The 19,848-nt window shown below is 69.8% G+C and overlaps 2 protein-coding genes across 2 annotated transcripts in view; both read right to left on the reverse strand.

Annotated features, from left to right (window-relative positions):
• Positions 1 to 19,848, reverse strand: part of LOC140645106 (adhesion G protein-coupled receptor L1-like) — a gene marked incomplete at its 3' end in the record, with an annotated part of 87,856 nt that overhangs the window by 49,287 nt on the left and 18,721 nt on the right. The window contains 16 exon segments of the mRNA XM_072848325.1: positions 5,015 to 5,032; positions 5,800 to 5,928; positions 6,412 to 6,508; positions 7,472 to 7,600; positions 8,204 to 8,372; positions 9,038 to 9,129; positions 9,392 to 9,458; positions 10,603 to 10,823; positions 11,878 to 12,087; positions 12,188 to 12,358; positions 14,797 to 14,896; positions 14,898 to 15,000; positions 16,232 to 16,354; positions 17,013 to 17,196; positions 17,913 to 17,951; positions 18,915 to 19,100. Of these exon segments, the coding sequence (XP_072704426.1) occupies positions 5,015 to 5,032; positions 5,800 to 5,928; positions 6,412 to 6,508; positions 7,472 to 7,600; positions 8,204 to 8,372; positions 9,038 to 9,129; positions 9,392 to 9,458; positions 10,603 to 10,823; positions 11,878 to 12,087; positions 12,188 to 12,358; positions 14,797 to 14,896; positions 14,898 to 15,000; positions 16,232 to 16,354; positions 17,013 to 17,196; positions 17,913 to 17,951; positions 18,915 to 19,100 (2,038 nt within the window).
• LOC140645077 (uncharacterized) overlaps positions 1 to 19,848 on the reverse strand; it is a 38,665-nt gene that overhangs the window by 9,268 nt on the left and 9,549 nt on the right. The gene's annotated exons all lie outside the window — the stretch shown is intronic.

Raw genomic sequence — 19,848 nt, forward strand, 5'->3', positions numbered from 1 at the left:
GGGACACGAGGGACCCAGGAGTCCGCGTACCCCCGCCCCCCGGTGCGATGGGGAAACTGAGGCACGGGGATACCCCCGCCAGAAACCGTTATCTCGGGGGGGGCGGGGAGCCGGGAGGGGGGGGGAGTCCAGGCCCGGGGGTCTGGGGGGTGGTGGGGCGGCCCGGCCCGGGGTCCCGGGGGGGGGGGGTCCCAGGGGTCAGGTCTCACCGAGGCGCCCAGCGGGTCCCATCGCGGCGGCGGCGGCGGCGGGGGGGGGGGAGGCTTTATAGCCTCGGGGGCGGGGCCGGGGGCAGGGTCTGCGGCCGGGGGTGTGGTCTGGGGACCCGGGACACCCCATCCTGGGGGGCGTGGCCAGGAGGGGCGCGCGGTCGGAGCCCCCACCCCCAGGTGTGAAGCGAGACGCCCCCCGCCCCCCCGGGGGCGTGGCTACGGGAGGGGCGTGGCCACGGGAGGGCCGAGGCCCCGCCCCGGGGCGGGGTCAGAGCACCAGGGAGCGCAGGACGCGCCCTCCCCAACAGCGTCTGTGCCTCCCGGGCCCCCCAGGACCCCCGTGTCCCTCCCAGGGCCCCCTGTCCCCCGGGGACCCCGGTGGGCCAGGGTCCCCTGTCCCCCAAATACCTCTCAGGGTCCCCCCTCATGCCCCCTGTCGTCCCCCCAGGAGCCCCCGGGCCAGGGTCCCCTTGTCCCCCTAAATCTGTCCCAGGGTCCCCCTCGTCCCCCCCCAGGACCCCTTGTCCCCCTCCAACCCCCCGGACCACCCTGTTCCCCCCCGGGATTCCTGTCCCCTCCCCTGGGGATCCCCTGGGCCAGGGTCCCCCTGTCCCCCCTCGTGTCCCCTTGTCCCCCCCAGGACCCCTGACCACCCTGTGTCCCCCAGGACCCCCCCAGGACCCCTTGTCCCCCTCCAACCCCCCAGACTGCCCTGTCCCCCCCCGGACCCCTGTCCCCCTCCGAGCCCCCCTGTCCCCCCCCGGACAGAGGTGGTGGCTCCGACCCCGCTCCAAGAACTGGTGTCACCTTTATTGGTTCCCGTTCGCGACTGTCCCCATGGTGGCCCTGCCCCCGTGGTGGCCATGACCCCATGGTGGCCCTGACCGTCCCCATGGTGACCTTGACCCTGTGGTGGCCCTGACCGTCCCCGTGGTGGCCGTGACCCTGTGGTGGCTCTGGCCATTCCCATGGTGGCCATGACCAACCCCATGGTGGCCCTGACCCCGTGGTGGCCATGACCCCATGGTGGCCCTGACTGTCCCCATGGTGACCTTGACCCTGTGGTGGCCCTGACCGTCCCTGTGGTGGCCGTGACCCTGTGGTGGCTCTGGCCATCCCCGTGGTAACCATGACCATCCCTGTGGTGGCCCTGCTCATCTCTCCAGTGGCCTCGGCCACCCCTGTGGTGACCCTGGTGGCTTTGTCTGTCCCCACGGTGGCCCTGGCCACCCCCTCAGAGTGGCCTTGGTGGCCCTGGCTGTCCTCCGGTCCCTTTGGTGGCCTTGGCAGTGGCCCACCTCCACAGTGGCCCTCGCTATCCCTGTGGTGGCATTGGTGGCCCCAGCAGTGCCTGCAACTGTCCCTACGGTGGCCCTGACCAGGATCTTGGTGGCCCTGGCAATCCTCTGGTCCTTTTGGTGGCCCTGGCAGTAGCCTTGCCCACCTCCGCGGTAGCCACGGTGGCCCCTGCAGTGGCAATCTCTGTGGTGGCCGTGCTGGTGGCCATCCCTGTGATGTCCCCTCATGGTGGCCATCCCTGTGGTGGCCTTGGCTGTCCCCTATGGTGGCCATGATGGCCCTGGCCATGCCTTTGGTGGTCCTGGCCACCTCCATGGTGGCCCTGGCTGTCTCCGTGATGGCCTTGGTGGCCTCATGGTGGCCCTGGCCATCCCTTTGATGGCCCTGGCCACCTCCACGGTGGCCCCAGCAGTGGCCGTCCCTACGGTGTCCCCTGATGGTAGCCATCCCCGTGGTGGCCCTAGCCGTCCCCATGGCAGCCCTGTCACCTGGCTCTTCCCGTGGTGGCCCTGGTGGCTTGTGGTGGCCCCGTGTCCCCTCCGTTTCCTCTTCCGGTTTCGTTGGTTTGACGCACTCGACCCAAAGTTGGTTTGGCAGAATTGGGGGGGGGAAGGGGAAGGGGCCCCCCAAACCCGGGGGGAGGGACCCCAAAATCGAAGGGGAGGGAGAAATCCCCTCCCCCTAAATTTGGGGGTCCCCAAGTGGCCGCTGGGTTGTGGGGTGCCCCCCCCCCGCACTAAGGGGGGGGGAGAAGGGGCACCCCAAAACCTAGGGGAGGCTGCACCCCCCCCATGTGCCCCCCGACTGGGAGCTTGGGGGGTCCCCAAAACCTGGGGGGGGTCCCCAAAACCCTGGGGGGGCGTGTCCCCAAAATATGGGGGTCCCTAAATACTGGGGGTGTCCCCAAATTCTGGGGGTCCCCAGACCCCGAGGGTGGTCCCCAAGCCCTGGGGGCCCCCAAACGCTGGGGGGGGGGTCTCCAAATTCCCCCAAACTTGGGGGGCTTCCCCAGATCCCAGAGGGGATCCCCAAGCCCTGGGGTGTCCCCAAAATATGGGCGGTCCTAAATACTGGGGGCACCCCAAATTCGGGGGTCCCCAGAGCCAGGGGGGTCCCCAGACTCTGGGGCGTCCCCAAAACTCGGGGGGGAACTCCCAGAATCCAGGAGGGGTCCCCAAGCTTTGTGGGGGGTGTCCTCACCCTTCATACCCCCCTCATTTTTGGGGGTCAGTCCCGGGGGTCCCCCATCCCTATGTACAGCGCGGCGAAGCCCCAAACTGGGGGTGGGGGGTGGGGGCGGCGCTTGTGCTTCCAGGGGGCCCCGCCGGGATGGGGGTACCCCCGGGGGGGGGGGCAGTTTTTTTGGGGGGCCCCCGTGCCTCAGTTTCCCCGGGGGGCTGGTCCATTTACATCTATATTACAAGGAAAATGTGTCTCTTTTTGGGGGGCTGCGGGGTTTTTGGCAACAAAAGTGTCGGCCTGGGGGGTGTCCCCCTTTTGGGGGCCCCTCAGATTGGGGGGGTCAGCACCCCTCCTCACCCCAGCTCGCTGTTGCCAAGGACACGGGGGCCCCCGGATGGCTTTTGGTAGGGCACCCCCCCCCCAAAATGGGGCTGTGGGGCCCCCAGCGCCGGCCGTGCCCCCCCCAAATCCCCCCATTCGCGGGGGGGGGCCCCCCATGTCCAGGGTGGGGGGCACGAGGACCCCCCCCCCACCACGTCCAGGGTTTGGGGGGGGGGGCACGAGGACCCTCGTGTTGACACGGGGGGGGCCACGAGGGGCCCATGTCCAGCTGGGGGCGGGCAGTGAGGTGCCCTCGTGCGAGGCTGCGTCCTCGTGCAAGGCCGGGTCCTCGTGCGAGGCCGTGTCCACGTGCGAGGCTGCGTCCTCGTGCAAGGCCGGGTCCTCGTGCAAGGCCGGGTCCATGTGCGAGGCTGCGTCCTCGTGCGAGGCTGGATCCCCGTGCGAGGCCGGATCCCCGTGCGAGGCTGGGTCCTCGTGCGAGGCCGGGGTGACGTGTGAGGGCAGGTCCCCGTGCGAGGCCGGCTCCTCGTGCAAAGCTGGGTCTCCGGGTGAGGCTGGGTCCTCGTGCAAAGCTCGGTCTCCAGATGAGGCTGGGCGCTCGTGCGAAGCCTGGTCCCCGTGCGAAGTGAGGACGACGTGCGAGGCTGGGTCCCCGTGTGAAGCGAGGCCCCCGTGCGAGACCGACCCCCGGCGCAAAGCCGAGCCCTCGTGCGAAGCCAGATCCTTGCGCGAGTCTGGATCCTCGTGCGAGGCCGGGTCTTCGCTTGCGGCCGGCTCCTCGTGCGAGGCGGGATCCTTGTGCGAGGCCGGCCCCCCCCACGGGGCCGGCTCCTCGTGCGAGGCGGGATCCTCGTGCGAGGCCGGCCCCTCGTGCGAGGCCGGCTCAGAGGCTGGTGACCAGCTGCATCTGCCCGTCGGGCTCGGCCCCCCCCGGCCCCTCGACCCCCCCGAAGGCCTCGGGGCTGTGGCGGCGGGCGGGGGGCGCCCAGGGGGCCCCCAGATAAGGGGGTGCGGGGGGGCACCTCGGGGCTGCTGTCGGGGTAGGCCGAGTCCCGAGGAGGGGGGCGGGCGGGGGGTGGCGGGGGTCGCGGGGGGTCGGGGGGTCCCAGCCCCCTGGGCTCGCGTCAGCTCTTGGTAGAGGAGTCCCAGCTCAGGGGCGCCGGGGGGCTCGGCAGGGGAGGGGGGCGGGGGGCGGGGTGGGAGGAGGGCCCCCCCGTGGGAGGAAGCCCCCCCGTGGGAGGCGGCCGCCCGCAGGTTGTTGTGCACCAGCTCGGAGATGATCATCTTCTCCAGGGCGGTGGGATCGGGGGCCGCGGCGACCCTCGGGGGGCCCCCCGGCCCCCCGCCCCGGGCCCCCCGCCCTCGGGCCCCCCGCAGGCTGTAGCTGTTGTTGAAGTTGCCGTTGAGGGGAAGAGGCTCCGGTGGGTCGCGGGGGCCGCCCGGGGGCTCTGCGGGGAGGGGGGGGCGTCAGCAGCAGGAATGGGGGGTGGGGGCGAGGGGGATGGGGGCGTGGGGGAGGACGAGGGGCACGGGGGGGGCTGGTGGGGGCGAGGGGGCATAAGGGGATTGGGGGGCACAGAGGGGGGCACAGGGGGACTGGGGGGCACGGGGGGCACAAAGGGACTGCGGGGCACAACGGGGGGACAGGGGGCACGGGGGGCACAAGGGGGGCACAGGGGGCAGGAGGGGCGTGGGGCATGGTGGGGGCACAGGGCACGGTTGGGGGTACGAGGGGACTGGGGAGCATAAGGGGGGGACAGGGGGGCACGGGGGGCACAAGTGGATGGGGGACACAAAGGGACTCTGGGGGGGCACAAGAGGTGGGGGGGGGGCACGAGGGGCCTGGTGGGGCACAAGGAAGTGGGGGGCAGGGGCTGTGGGGCAGGAGGGGGCACAGGGAAACATGGGGGACACGGGGGGGCACAAGGGGACACGGGGGGGCACACACACGGGGGGCACACACACGGGGGGGCACTTACTGGTCTCACGGAAGCTCCCTGGGGACAGAGGCAGCAGTTAGGGAGGGACCATGGCCCCCAGCCCCCAAAACCTCCTCCAGCCCCCACGGCCCCTCTAACCCCCAGCCCCCCACCCCCCAGCCCCTGAGGTGGGGGAGTTGGGGTGATTGGGGGATGGGGGGTATTTGGGGTACTGGGGGGCTCCTCTCCCCGTACCCACCTGGGGAGGTGAAAGTGGGGGGCGGGTGGGGATGTGGGGGGGGCACAGGGGGGGGTACCCCCATAGCTCCCTGGGGGGGTGAAGGTGGGGGGCACTTTGGGGGTGTGTCCCCCAGTACCAAACTGGGGAGTTCAAGATGGGGGTGTGTGGGGCTATGGAGGAGCACAGGGGGCCAGGGGTTTGGGGGAGTTTGGGGCCGGCCCCCCGTACCCACCTGGGGAGCTGAAATTGGGGGGTACCGGGGGGCTGGAGCAGGGACCCCAAACACCCCTGTACCCACCTGGGGAGTTGAAGGAGGGGATGTGGGGCTACGGGGGGTCGTGGGGCTGTGGGGGGCTACGGAGGGGTGCTGGGGGATTTGGGGGTGTGGGGGAGTTTGGGGGCCGGACCCCCCATACCCAGCTGGGGAGCTGAAATCGGGGGGTACTGGGGGGGAGCTGGAGCCAGGACCCCCCCAAACACCCCCCCGCACCCACCTGGGGAGTTGAAGGAGGGGATGTGGGGCTACGGGGGGTCGTGGGGCTGGGGGGGGGTACTGGGGAGGGGTGGGGAGAGTTTGGGGGGGCCGGGCCCCCCCCGTACCCACCTGGGGAGGTGAAGGCGGGGGGCGAGGCGGGGGCGAAGCCCACCGACTCGGCGATGAGGGTGTTGTAGGGGCTGGAGCCCCCCCGCGGCTGCAGCACCGGGTTGGGCAGGAGGTGGTTCCCCATCGTCCCTGCGGGAAGGCGGGGGCGGGGGGGTCAGCACCCAGCCGGGGGGTCCCAGGGGTCCCAAGGGTGTCCCGGAGGGGTCTGATGGGGGTCTGGGGATTCCCAGGGGTCCCAGGTGGGGTTCTGGGGTCCCAGGGGTCCCGGAAGAGTTCTGGGGGTCTTGCCTCAGGTTGGGGGTCCCAGAGGGATCCAAGGGGTGTCTCGTCTTGGTCGTGGGGTGCCAGGGGTCTCACCTGGGTTAAGGGTGGGGGTCCCACGGGGTCCCGGAGGGATCTGGGGGGTCCCAGGGGGTGCTGGGGGAGTCCCAGAGAGGATTCTGGGGGTCCCAGCCGGGTTGAGGGCAGAGGCGGGGGTCCCGGGGGTCGCACCTCCGTATGAGGGTGGGGGTTCCAGGGGGTCCCGCCTCAGTTAAGGGCAGGGATGGGGTTCCTGGGGGGGTCCCGGGGTGTCACCTCGGTTGAGGGTGGGGATCCCCGGGGGGGTCTCACCTCGGTTGAGGGTGGGGGTGCTGTTCAGGTCCCCCGCCATGAAGCTGGACTCCGTCTGCTTCCGCACGGTGTCGTTCCACATTCTCCGGATCCGGCTCTGGGGACGGGGCGCAGCTGGGACCCCCGGGACCCCCACCCTGGGGACCCCCACCCTGGGGACCCCCACCCCGGGGACATCCCCAGGGGATCCATCCCCCACCAGGGACCCCCCACCCTGGGGTGCGCGTCGCCCCCCGGGTCCCGTCACCCCCTGGGGACCCCGTTGTCCCCAAGCCCCATCACTATTGGGGACCCCCCTCCCCTCTTTGGGGACCCCCCCCTTGTCACCTCCCAGCCCCCACCCTGGGGGTCACCCACCCAGCTCCCCAGGACCCCCCACCCTAAGGCCCCCACGTTTGTCACCCGCAGGGTGACCCCAGGGCAGTGTCACCAATGGGGGGTGTGTCATGGGGGGTCTGGGGGTGCCAGGGAGGGTTTGGGGCTGCGGGGAGGGGGTCTGGGGGGATCTGGGGTGCCATGGGGGTCTGGGGGTGTTGGGGGACTGGGGGAGGTCTGGGGGTGCTGAGTGGAGTCTGGGGGTGCCAGGGGTGGGATCTGGGAGTGCTGGGGGGCTGGGGCACTGAGGGGTTCTGGGGGGTGCCAGGGGGTCTTGGGGTGCTGAGTGGAGTCTGGGGGTGCCAGGGGTGGGATCTGGGGTGCTGGGGCACTGAGGGGGTTCTGGGGGGTGCCAGGGGGTCTGGGGGTGCTGAGTGGAGTCTGGGGGTGCCAGGGTGGGATCTGGGGTGCTGGGGGGGGGCTGGGGCACTGAGGGGTTCTGGGGTGCTGAGTGGAGTCTGGGGGTGCCAGGGTGGGATCTGGGGGTGCTGGGGGAATCCAGTGAGGTCTGGGGGTGCTGGGGGGTTCTGGGGTGCCATAGGAGGGGCTGGGGTGCTGCAGGGGGTGTGGGGGGTCTGGGGATGCAGGGGGGTCTTGGGCACTGAGGGGGTCTGGGGGTGCCATGGGGGGGTCTGGGTGTGCCATAGGAGGGGCTGGGGGGTGTGGGGGTGCAGGGGGGTCCCACCTGGGTGCCGGTGTAGTAGCGGGTGTTGGTGCGGATGGCCGAGGTCTTGAGGGCGCCCAGGGTGGTCCCGGGGGGGCTGCGCAGGCAGCAGGGCGTGTGCCGCAGGCACTGGCTCAGCTCCCGGTGCACCTGAGGGGGGGGCGCAGCGGTGGTGAGGGGGCAGCACCCCGGGGACCCCCCCATTGGGGATGTCCCCCACCCTGGGGACATGCCTGTGGGGGGACAGCTCATCCTGGGGACCCCAACTCCTGATCCCTCACCCCTGGGGCCCCCACCCTGGGAACCCCCCAAGGGTCACCCCCCACCCAGAGCACCCACATCCCTGGGACCCTCCCATTCCCCTGAGACCCCCCCCCCAGCAGTGTACCCCCACCCAAGGCCCCCACCCCCAGATCCCCCACCCATCCCGAGCCCCCTGCCCCACATACCTCTACCCTGGGGTGCCCCCCACCCCTGGGTGCCCCCACCCACCTTCTTCCGGAGGGCTCAGAGGAAGATGAAGACAAAAGTGCCCCACGCCGACGCCCTACCCCACGCCTCCACCCTTGGGTGCCCCTCCAGGGTGCCCCCCACCCCTGGGTGCCCCCCCACCCTTGGGTGCCCCCACCCACCTTCTTCCAGTGGGCTCAGAGGAAGATGAAGACGAAGGTGCCCCACGGCGACCCCCTACCCCACACCGCCACCCCTGGCTGCCCCCAGGGTGCCCCCCACCCCTGGGTGCCCCCCACCCACCTTTTTCTGGAGGGCGCAGTGGAAAACGAAGATGAAGGTGCCTTGCAGGGCGTTGCAGGCGGTGAAGAGCGAGGCCGTCAGCACCGACTCCCGGGTGACGAAGAGGAGGCCGAAGGCCCAGGTCAGCCCCAGCAGCAGCAGCAGCGCAATGGCCCCCAGCGCCCACGACCTGGGGGGGACGGGACAGGGGGTCAGAGACCCCCAGAACACACAATTTGGGGGGCACGGTGGGGCCAGGGACCCCAGCACCCACAATCTGGGGGGAATGGGGGGTCAGGGACCCCTGCACCCATGATGTGGGTGGTACAGGGGGTCAGGGACCCCAGCACCCACAATCTGTGGGGGAATGGGGGGGGTCAGGGACCCCTGCACCCATGATGTGGGTGGTACAGGGGGTCAGGGACCCCAGCACCCACAATCTGGGGGGGAACAGGGTGGATCAGGGGGCACAGAACACCCAGCACCCACAACCTGGGGGGCACAGAGGATTCAGATAGAATGGGGACCCCCAGCACCCATGATCTGGGGGGTATGGGGGGGGCAGGGACCTCCAGCACCCACAACTTGGGGGCACAGGGGGTTAAGGGGGCACAGGGACCTCCAGCACCCAGATCTGGGTGGAATCCCACGGGGAGCCCCAATTTTGGGGGATCTCTCCCCATTCTGGGGTGCAGTTTTGCACAACCAGAGTGGGTTTTGGGGTGTCTGTCCCTGTTTTGGGGCCTCGGGCGGGGGTGTCTCAGTTTTAGGGACCCTTCCTCATTTGGGGGGCCAGGTCCTGGGGTCCCTTTTTGGGGTCCCAGTTTTGGGACCCCCCCCATTTCGGGGCCTCACTTGATGCTGTCGAGGCGGCTGGAGTCGGGCTTGAGGGTGGCGGAGCTGCGCACCATCTTGTGCAGCGTCACCAGCAGGAACACCAGCGTCACCTGCGGGGACAGCCCTCAGTGCCCCACTGCCACCCCACAGTGGCACCCCCTGCCCCACGACGGGACCCACGGCACCCCCAGCCCCATGGCAGGACCCCCAGCCCCCTCCATGGGGCACCCCTGGCCCCACAGCACCCATCACCCCACGGTGGGACCCCCCAGCACCCACCACCCTCTTGGCAGGAGCCCCAGCACCCGCTACCACTCGGTGGGACCCCCCAGCACCCCCCGCCCCTCGCTGGGACCCCCAGCCCCCCCTGACCAGGATGACGAAGGCCACGGGGCCGATGAAGCTCCAGATGAAGTAGTTGTCCACACGCAGCCAGCACCTGGGGGTGGGCGGGGTGTCAGGGAGCCACGCCCCTCCCTGGGAGGGAGGCCACGCCCCCAGAGACCAGGTCCCACCCTCAGGGCTTCAATTAGACCACACCCCCGGTCCAGGCCCTGCCCCCAGGGAGGGGAGGCCACACCCCCAGGCAGGGACCAGGCCCCACCCCCAGGGCTGAGGTTCCACCCCAGGGACCAAGCCCCGCCTCCAGGGCTAAGGCCCCACCTCCAGGGGCCAGCCCCTGCCCCCAAGCCCCACCCCCTCACCACTGTCAATAGCAGCAGCCACAACCACAGCAGTGGGGAAAGCCCCGCCCCATTGCTCAGGCTCCGCCCCCAGGGGTCAGGCCCCGCCCCCCCAGCTCCCATGACTGCTGGTCAGTGCCCACAGCAGCACTCACGGCCGCCATGACAGCAGGGAAAGCCCCGCCCCTATGGCTCAGGCTCCACCCCTATGGCTCAAGCCCCACCCACCATTCACACCTGGTCAGTGCCCACAGCAGCCATGCCTCAGGCCCCGCCCCTAGGCTTCAAGCCCCGCCCCTAAGGGCCCCCATTCATGCCTGTGGCCAGTGCCCACAGCAGCACCCACTGCTGCCATGACAGTGGGGAAAGCCCCGCCCCTACATCCCAGGCTCCACCCCCATGCTTCAGGCCCCACCCCCAGCCTTCAGGCCCCACCCCTAAGGGCCCCCATTCACAGCTGGTCAGCAAATGGGCCCCACCCATAGCTGCTATGACAGCAGGCAGAGCCCCGCCCCATGGCCCAGGCTCCACCCCCAGGGCCTAGGCCCCGCCCCTAAGGGCCCCCATTCATGCCTTTGGCCAGTGTCCACAGCAGCACCTACCGCTGCCATGACAGTGGGGAAAGCCCCGCCCCTACAGCCCAGCCCCCACCCCCAGGGCTTAGGCCCTGCCCCTAAGGACCCCCATTCACGCCTGGTCGGCGCCCCACCCATGGCCGCCATGACAATGGGGAAAGCCCCGCCCTTATGGCCCAGGCTCCACCCCCAGACCCCCCATTCTCGCCTGACGCCCACAGCAGAACCCGCAACCGCCATGACAGCGGGGAAAGCTCCGCCTCCAGGGCTCAAGCTCCACCCCCAGGGCTCAGGCCCCGCCCCCAGACACCCCCCACACACTCACGCCTGGTCGGTGCCGTAGCTGCGGTGGTCGACGGCGGCGGCCACGGCCACCACGACGGCGGGGAAGCAGTAACCGCCGGCGTAGTAGTACTTGCGCCGGGAGAGATCGCTCTCGAAGACCTCAAGCAGCAGCAGGTAGAGGTGGACGCCCTCCAGGCACAGCCAGGAGAAGGACGCCAGGAAGAAGTAGTGCAGCAGCCCCGCGAAGATGGGACAGGCCACCTGCGGGGACGGGGACACGGTGGTGGGGACGGGATGGCGAGGGGACGCTGTGAAGGTGGGGGAGGACGCCTGCGGGGACATCGTGGGGACAGGATGGTGAGGGGACCTCGCGATGATGGGACAGGCCACCTGCGGGGTCGGGGACACGCTGGTGGGGACGGGATGGCGAGGGACGCTGTGAAGGTGGGGGAGGACGCCTGCGGGGACATCGTGGGGACAGGATGGTGAGGGGACCTCGCGATGATGGGACAGGCCACCTGCGGGGACGGGGACATGGTGGTGTGGTGGGGAAGGGATGGCGAGGGGACGCTGTGAAGGTGGGGGAGGACGCCTGCGGGGACCAAGGTCCTCGGGGTGCTGTGGATGTCCCTGGGGTGTCCTGGAGGGTCCCATGGGTGCCATGGGGGGCCTGTGGGGGTTGCAGGAGGTCCCAAGGGTGCTGTGGGGGTGCAGGGGTCCCTAGGGTGCCACAGGAGGCCCCAGGGGTGCTGTGGGGGTCCCAGGGGTGCTGCGGGAGGTTCCTGGGGGTTGCAGGAGGTCCCAGGGGTGCCATGGGTGGTGCAGGGGGTCCCAGGGGTGCCGTGGGGTGCTATGGGACGTCCCAGGGGTGCTGTGGGAGACCCCAGGGGTGCTATGGGGGGTGCAGGGGGGTCCCAGGGGTGCTGTGGGTGGTGCAGGGAGTCCCAGGGGTGCTGTGGGGTGCTATGAGACGTCCCGGGGTGCTGTGGGGTGTCCATGGGTGTTGCAGGAGCTCTCAGGAGTCCCGTGGGGGATGCAGGGGGTCCCAGGGGTGCTGTGGGTGGTGCAGGGGGTCCCAGGCGTGCCGTGGGGTGCTATGGGATGTCCCAGGGATCCTGTGGGGTGCCGTGGGTGGTGCAGGGGGTCCCGGGGTGCCATGGGGTGCTATGGGACGTCCCGGGGTGCTGTGGGGTGCCCATGGGCGTTGCAGGAGGCCTCAGGGGTCCCGCGGGGGATGCAGGGGGTCCCAGGGGGGCTGCAGGGTTTCCCAGGGGTGCCGTGGGGAGTCCCGTGGGGGTCTCAGGAGCCCCCAGACCTGGTACTGGGTCTTATCGATGCCGACGAGGAAGACGAGCTCGGCGAGGAAGAGGCTGATGCAGAGGTTCTTGTGGATGGTGGTGCGGTCGGAGGGCAGCCCCCGCAGGCAGCAGAAGGCCGAGATGCAGACGCCCAGACAGACCAAGGCCACCACGATGCCCACCCAGGAGATCACCGACAGCAGCACCTCGTTCAACCGCCCCTGGTACTACCGAAAAAAAAAAAAAGAGACGCAAACGTCACCCCGCCATATCGTCCCCTTCCTCGCAAAACCTCCCCAAACTCGTCACGTGCGTCCCCGAGCTCACGCTCTCGCGGTGGGCCATGAGGACGGCGAAGTTGGTGAGGTGGCTGCAGGCGCAGGAGGTGTGGGTGGCGTTGGTGTCGAGCAGGCGGCAGCCCTGCGTCGACCAGTGCCCCGTCATCGACCGCTCCGAGTAGTTCCAGAAGGAGCAGTTGGCGTTAAAATGGTTCTTCGCCTGGCGGGGAGAGAGATGGGGGGGAGTGGGGGTTTAGGGGAGGGTCCTGGGGCTGGGGAGGGGTCTTTGGGGATGGGGGAGAGGGACTGGGGGAGATCCCAGGGGTCTCGGGGGTTGGTGAGGGTCTTGGGGATCACAGGGGGTCGCAGAGGGGACCCTGGGGCTGGAGTGGGGGTCCCAAGGGGCAAGGGGAGCTCTCAGGGGGTCCCTGGGGTTGGGTAGGGGTCCCAGTGGGTGGGTGAGGGTCTTGGGGATCACAACGGGTCCCGGGGGGATCCCTGAGGCTGGAGTGGGGGTCCCAAGGGGCAAGGGGAGCTCCCAGGGGTCCCTGGGGTTGGGTAGGGGTCCCAGGGGTCCCAGTGGGTGGGTGAGGGTCTTGGGGATCACAGGGGTCCCAGGGTGGATCCCTGGGGCTGGGGTCCCAAGGGGCAAGGGGAGCTCCCAGGGGGTCCCTGGGGTCGGGTAGGGGTCCCAGGGGTCCCAGTGGGTGGGTGAGGGTCTTGGGGATCACAGGGGTCCCAGGGTGGGTCCCTGGGGCTGGGGGGTCCCAAGGGGCAAGGGGAGCTCTCAGGGGTCCCTGGGGTTGGGTAGGGGTCCCAGTGGGTGGGTGAGGGTCTTGGGGATCACAAGGGGTCCCGGGGGATCCCTGAGGCTGGGTGGGGGTCCCAAGGGGCAAGGGGAGCTCCCAGGGGTCCCTGGGGTTGGGTAGGGGTCCCAGGGGTCCCAGTGGGTGGGTGAGGGTCTTGGGGATCACAGGGGGTCCCAGGGTGGATCCCTGGGGCTGGGGTCCCAAGGGGCAAGGGGAGCTCCCAGGGGGTCCCTGGGGTCGGGTAGGGGTCCCAGGGGTCCCAGTGGGTGGGTGAGGGTCTTGGGATCACAGGGGGTCCCAGGGTGGGTCCCTGGGGCTGGGGGGGTCCCAAGGGGCAAGGGGAGCTCTCAGGGGGTCCCTGGGGTTGGGTAGGGGTCCCAGTGGGTGGGTGAGGGTCTTGGGGATCACAGGGGGTCCCAGCGGGGTCCCTGGGGCTGGGTGGGGTTTCCCAAGGAGGGGGTGAGGGTCCCAGGCAGGTGCCTGGGGCTGGGTGAGGGTCCCGAGGGTGTCCTCAAGGATGGGCAGGGGTCTCAAGAGGTAAAGAGAGCTCCCAGTGGTGATCTGGGGCTGGGTGGGGGGACCAGGGGAGATCCCAGAGGGTCTCGGGGGTGGGTGAGGGTCTTGGGGATCACAGGGGGTCACAGTGGGGTCCCTGCGGCTGGGTGGGGGTCCCAAGGGGCAAGGGAGCTCCCAGGGGGTCCCTGAAGCTGGGTGGGCGTCTAGGGGAGATCCCAGGGGGTCTCAGGAGGTTGGGTGAGGGTCTTAGGGACCAAAGGAGATTGCAGCGGGGTCCCTAGGGCTAAGGTGGGGGTCCCAAGGACAGGGAGAGGGTCCCAGCAGGGTCCCTGGAGCTGGGTGAGGGTCTCAAGGGGTGACGGGAGCTCCCCAGGGGTTCCTGGGGTTGGGTAGGGGTCCCAGGGGGTCCCAGGGTCCCAGCAGGGTCCCTGGAGCTGAGTGGGGGTCTCAAGGGGTGAGGGGAGCTCCCCAGGGGTTCCTGGGGTTGGGTAGGGGTCCCAGGGGGTCCCAGGGGTGGGTGAGGGTCTCAGGGATCACAGGGGGTTGCAGTGGGTCCCTGGGGCAGCATGGGGGTCCCAAGGGAGCTTCTAGAGGGTCTCAGGGGGTGGCTGAGGGTCTTGGGGATCACAGGGAGCCACAGTGGGGTCCCTGCAGCTGAGTGGGGGTTTCAGGGGGTCCTCAAGGCTGGGTGGGGGTCTCAAGGGGCAAGGGGAGATCCCAGGGGGCCCTGGGGCTGGGGGACAACCAGGGGATCTCCCAGAGGGTCTCAGGGGGTGGGTGAGGGTCTTGGGGATCACAGGGGTTGCAGTGGGGTCCCTGAGGCTGGGTAGGGGTCCCTGGGGCTGGGTGGGGGTCCCAGAGGGTCCCCAAGGCTGGTTGGGGGTCACAGTGCAGTCCCTGAGGCTGGGTGGGGGTCCCTGAGGCTGGGTGGGGGTCCTGAGGGTTCCCTGGGGCTGGGTGGGGGTCCTGAGTGGTCCCTGAGGCTGGGTGGGGGTCACAGTGTGGTCCCTGAGGCTGGGTGGGGGTCCCTGGAGCTGGGTGAGGGTCCTGAGTGGTCCCTGGGGCTGGGTGGCGGTCCCTGGAGCTGGGTGGGGGTCCTGAGTGGTCCCTGGGGCTGGGTGGGGGTCCCTGGAGCTGGGTGGGGGTCCTGAGTGGTCCCTGGGGCTGGGTGGGGGTCCCAGGGAAAGGGTGGGAGTCCCAGAAAGGTCCCCAAGGTTGGCTGGGGGTCCCTGGAGCTGGGTGGGGGTCCCAGGGTGCCCCAGGTGCTGGGTGGGGGTCTCTGGGGGGTCCCCAGAGCTGGGTGGGGGTCCGGGGGGCCGGGTGGGGGTCCCACCCCGAGGTGGGGCAGGGTGAAGACAACGGGGTCCATGAGGAAGACGCGGCTGGACTCCTTGTTGATGGAGGCGGCGATGACCTGGGAGTTGACGACGAGGGGGGGCGCGGGCCCCCACCTCCCCCCCCAGCCGCACCGTCGCGTTCTCCGTCGAGAGGAACAGCCCCAGGTTGTTGTAGAGGATGAAGACCACCTTCACCACTCCTGGGGGAGCCGCTTGTCAGACCCCCGCCCTGCCGAGACCCCCCCCAAATCCCCCTGGACCCCCAAGATCCCCCTGGCCCCCCAGAGCCCTCTGATCTCCCTGGGACCCCAGGGAGCCCCCCCAAACCCTTCTGCCATTCCCTAAATCCTCCCAAAGTATCCCCAAGATCTTCCCAGACCCTCTTGGGACCCCTGAGGTCTCCTGGGACCCCAAAGACCCCCCAAATACTCTAGATCCCCCTGGCCCCTCGAGACCCCCCCCAGAGCCCTCCGACCTCCCTGGGACCCCAGGGAGCCCCCAAAACCCTTCAGACATCCCCCAAATATTCCCAAAGTATCCCCAAGATCTCCTCAGACCTTCTTGGGACCCCTGAGGTCTCCTGGGACTCCCAAAGGCTCCCCAAGACCCCCCAAATCCCCCTCGGCCCCCAAGACCCTCTCCGGGCCCCCCCCAGAGCCCTCCGATCTCCCTGGGACCCCACGGAGCCCCCTCAAAACCCTTCTGACTCGTTCAAAATCCTCCCCAAATATCCCCAGACCCTCCTGGGACCCCTGAGGTCACCTGCGACCCCCAAAGACCCCCAAAACACTCCAGATCCCCCCGGCCTCTCCTGGGACCCCTCAGATCCCCTGAAGTTTCCCCTGACCCACCTGAGATCCTCCCCAGGACCCCCAAAGCTCCTTGATGATCCCCAAGACCCCCCAAATCACCCCAGACCTCCCCTGGAGCCCCCAAAATCCCCCAGCCCATCTCGAGCCCCCTGATCCCCGTGCTCTCCCTTCCCAGACCCCCTGACCCCCCCAAAGTTCCCCCAACCCCGCCAAGACCCCTCAAACCTCCCCCTGTGACCACTGAGACCCCCTGGCCCCCTGAGATCCACCCCAGGACCCTCGACACCCGCCCGGGTGCCCCAGCCCCCTGAGACTCCTCTAGGACCCTTGAGACACCCCTGGGTGCACCCCTGGCCCCCTGAGACCCCCCAGGACCCTTGAGACCCCCCAGGTGCCCCCAGCCCCTGAGACCCCCCAGGACCCTTGAGACCCCCCGGCTGCACCCCTGGCCCCCTGAGACCCCCCCAGGATCCTCGAGACCCCCTGGATGCCCCCTGAGACCCCCTCCTGGACCCTCAAGATCCCCCTGGGTGTCCCCTTGGCCCCCTGAGACCCCTCCCAGGACCCTCCAGACCCCCCCAGCACCCTTGAGACCCCCTGGACCCCCCAAGCCCCTCACCGTTGCGGCTGTTCTGTTTGAGGGTGTTGGCCGAGAGCTGGATGAAACTTTCCCCCCCAAATTCCTGAGGGAAAACCAGCTCCTGGACCTGCCCCTCCGTGTTCAGCACCGTCACCTCCAGCACTGGGGGAGAGCACACGCGTGTCATCGCACATGCGTGTCCTCGCACACGCATGGGGCTCTCCCGGGGACCCAGGTACCCCCTGAGGAACCAGGTGTGTGGGTCTCCCCCACCCTGCTGGGGATGGCAGGGAGGGGACGGGGGTTTGGGGGAGGACTCCTGAGGACCCAGGCATGTGGGTCAGGGACTCCCCCACCCTACTGGGGACTGCGGGGAGGGGACAGGGGTTTGGGGGAGGAGGTGAGGACCCCCGGGACCCAGGTGTCCCTTGAGGACCCAGGTGTCCAGGCGAGCGTCTCCCTCTCCCTACCAGGGACTGCGGGGAGGGGACAGGGGTTTGGGGAAGGGCATGAGGACCCAGGTGCCTCCTGAGGACCCATGAGTGCAGGTGGGGTCTCCCCCACCCTCCCAGCAGACCCCAGGGAGGGGACGGGAGTTTGGGGGAGGACCCCAGGGGCCCAGGTATCCCCTGAGGACCCAGGCATATGGGTCTCCCCCACCCTACCGGGGACTGTGGGGAGGGGACGTGGGTTTCGGGAAGCGATCGAGGATCCAGGTACCCCCTGAGGACCCATGAGTGTGGGTGGGGGTCTCCCCCACCCTGCTGGGGACCCTGGGGAGGGGGCGAGGACCCCCCGGGGGGGGGGGGGGGGGTCTCACCCAGGTTCTGGCGGGCGGCGAGGAAGCGGGCGGGCTCCTTGACGTTGTCGGCCAGCAGGAAGGCGCCCTCCTCCAGCACGTCCAGCAGCATGGTGGCCGTGTGGGCCTGCTCCGAGCCGTTCATGTCCCGCCAGGACTCCAGGGCCTCGGGCCGCAGCAGGTTGTCCACCGCCTCCACCACCGCCTGCAGGGGAGGGGCCGTGCCTGCCTCAGGCCACGCCCCCTTACCACACCCACCGAGACAGGCCCCACCCACACCCAGCTGCCAGGGAACTCTCAGCCCTGCTTACCCACAGGCCCCGCCCCCAGACACACACACACCCACTCAGGCCCCACCCATCTCCCCCCAAGCCCCGCCCACCAGACCCCACTCATGCAGGGGACCCACTCTGACACCCACTCAGGCCCCGCCCATCTCCCCAAGCCCCACCCACCAGCAGCACCTCCACCACTGCCTATCACAGGCCCCGCCTGTGCAGAGACCCCGCCCCCCCGGCCACACCCACTCCATGCCCTGCCCCCAGCATGGCCTAGCACAGACACCACCCCTGGACCCACCCAGGCCCCACCCATTCATCCTCAAGCTCCACCCACCATCACAGCCCCTGCCTAGCATAGGCCCTGCCCCTGGACACACCCCCACCCTCCCAGGCCCCACCCACCAGCACCCCCCACCTATGACAGGGCAGGCCTAACCCTCCCACTGGACGCACCCCCGGCCACACCCACTGTGCCAAGCCCCTCCCACCACATGTACCCACCCACCCACAGACCACACCCACTACAGCAGGCCCCGCCCACTACCACCCTCACAGCCCACCATGGGCACAACCCACCCCCAGGCCCCGCCCTGGTCACACCCACACCCCGCCCACTGATAGGCCCCGCCCCCCAGCTCACCTTGATGTAATCCTTACAGGTGCGCTCCCGCTTGTGCATCTGGGGGGACACCCACGGCATCGGGGCCGGGACCCCCACGTATGGGGTGGGGACCCCCACCCATGGGGGGACACACACCCACGGCATCGGGGCCGGGACCCCCACGTATGGGGCGGGGACCCCCACCCATGGGGGGCAGGACCCCCACGTATGGGGCTGCTGGACCCCCACGTATGGGGTGGGGACCCCCACATATGGGGCTGTGGGATCCCCATGTATGGGGGGTGGGACACCCATGTATGGGACCTCGGCATTCGGGGCAGGGACCCCCACATATGGGGCTGCAGGACCCCCACCTCTGGGGTGCGGGACCCCCACGTATGGGGTGTGGGACCCCGAGATTTGGGGCAGGAGGACCCCCCACGTCTGGGGCTGCAGGACCCCCGCGTCTGCAGCTGGAGAACCCTGATGTCTGGGGCAGGAGGACCCCAATATTTGGGGCAGGAGGACCCCAATATCTAGGGCAGGAGGACTTGAATCTCTAGGGCAGAAGGACCCCAACATTTGGGGCAGGAGAACCCCAATATTTGGTGCAGGAGGACCCCAATATTTGGTGCAGGGGGACCCCAATATTTGGGGAAGAACCCCAACATTTGGGGCAGGAGAGAACCTCAGCTTCTGGAGCAGGAGGACCCCAGCATTTGGGGCAGGAGGACCCCGACATTTGGGGCAGGAGAACCCCGACATTTGGGGCATGAGGACCCTGACATTTGGGGCAGGAGAACCCCGACATTTGGGGCGGAAGAACCCCAAAACTCGGGGCAATCGCACCCCAACTTCTGGGCACGGGAGAACCTCAGGACCAGGGCCGGGAGGACCCCAGGCTTTGTGGCCGGGGCAACCCCATCTTTGGGGTCAGGGACACCCCCCTCTTCGAGTCCGGCTGTACCCCCTCTTTGGGGCGGGCTGTACCCCGATGTCGGGGGGGGGGGATTTGGGGGGGGGGCCCCCCCAAACTCTTACCTTGTTGTAGTTCTTGCCGGCGGACTCGCGCTCGACGGGGCGCAGGGCCTGCAGCTGGGCGTCCAGGATGTCCAGCAGCTGCTCCAGCAGCCGCACCGCCGAGCTGACGTCCCCGGCGTAGACGGGGCCCCGCGTGTGCCGCGCCAGCTCGCTGGCGATGTTGGCCGCGTTCTCCCCGCTCTTGATCTTGGGGGACACACACACACACGCGGGGGGTGTCGGATGGGGTACCCCGATACCCCCCCGGGGGGTCCCCAGGGGTTTGGGGGGGGGGATTGGGGTAGCCCCCGGTGGGGATCACTCGCCCCGGTGGGTCCCTGTGGGAGGGGGATGTCGCGATGGTCCCGTGGGAGGGGTGTTGGGGGGCACGGGGGTTTTGGGGGCACGGGGGATTTTGGGGGTGTCCCAAAGATGGGGGGGGCGTCTCTGGCAGAGTGGGGGTGTTGAAGGCTGTGGGTGGGGGTCCCGGGGGGATTGGGGTAGCCCCCGGTGAGGATCACTCGCCCCGGTGGGTCCCTGTGGGGGGGGTGTTGGGGGCACGGGGGATTTTGGGGGTGTCCCAAAGATGGGGGGCGTCTCTGGCAGAGTGGGGGTGTTGAAGGCTGTGGGTGGGGGTCCCGGGGGGGGGGATTGGGGTAGCCCCCGGTGAGGATCACTCGCCCGGTGGGTCCCTGTGGGGGGTGTTGGGGGGCACGGGGGTTTTGGGGGGCACGGGGGATTTTGGGGGTGTCCCAAAGATGGGGGGGTCTCTGGCAGAGTGGGGGTGTTGAGGGCTGTGGGTGGGGGTCCTGGGGGGGGGGGGATTGGGGTAGCCCCCGGTGAGGATCACCCGCCCGGTGGGTCCCTGTGGGAGGGGGTGTTGGGGGCACGGGGGTTTTGGGGGCTCTGGCTGGGTGGGGGTGTTGGGGTTCCTGCGGGGAGGATCACTGGAGCA

This window comes from Ciconia boyciana, chromosome 31 (genome assembly GCF_034638445.1).
Source record: "Ciconia boyciana chromosome 31, ASM3463844v1, whole genome shotgun sequence".
Taxonomy (NCBI): Eukaryota; Metazoa; Chordata; class Aves; order Ciconiiformes; family Ciconiidae; genus Ciconia; species Ciconia boyciana.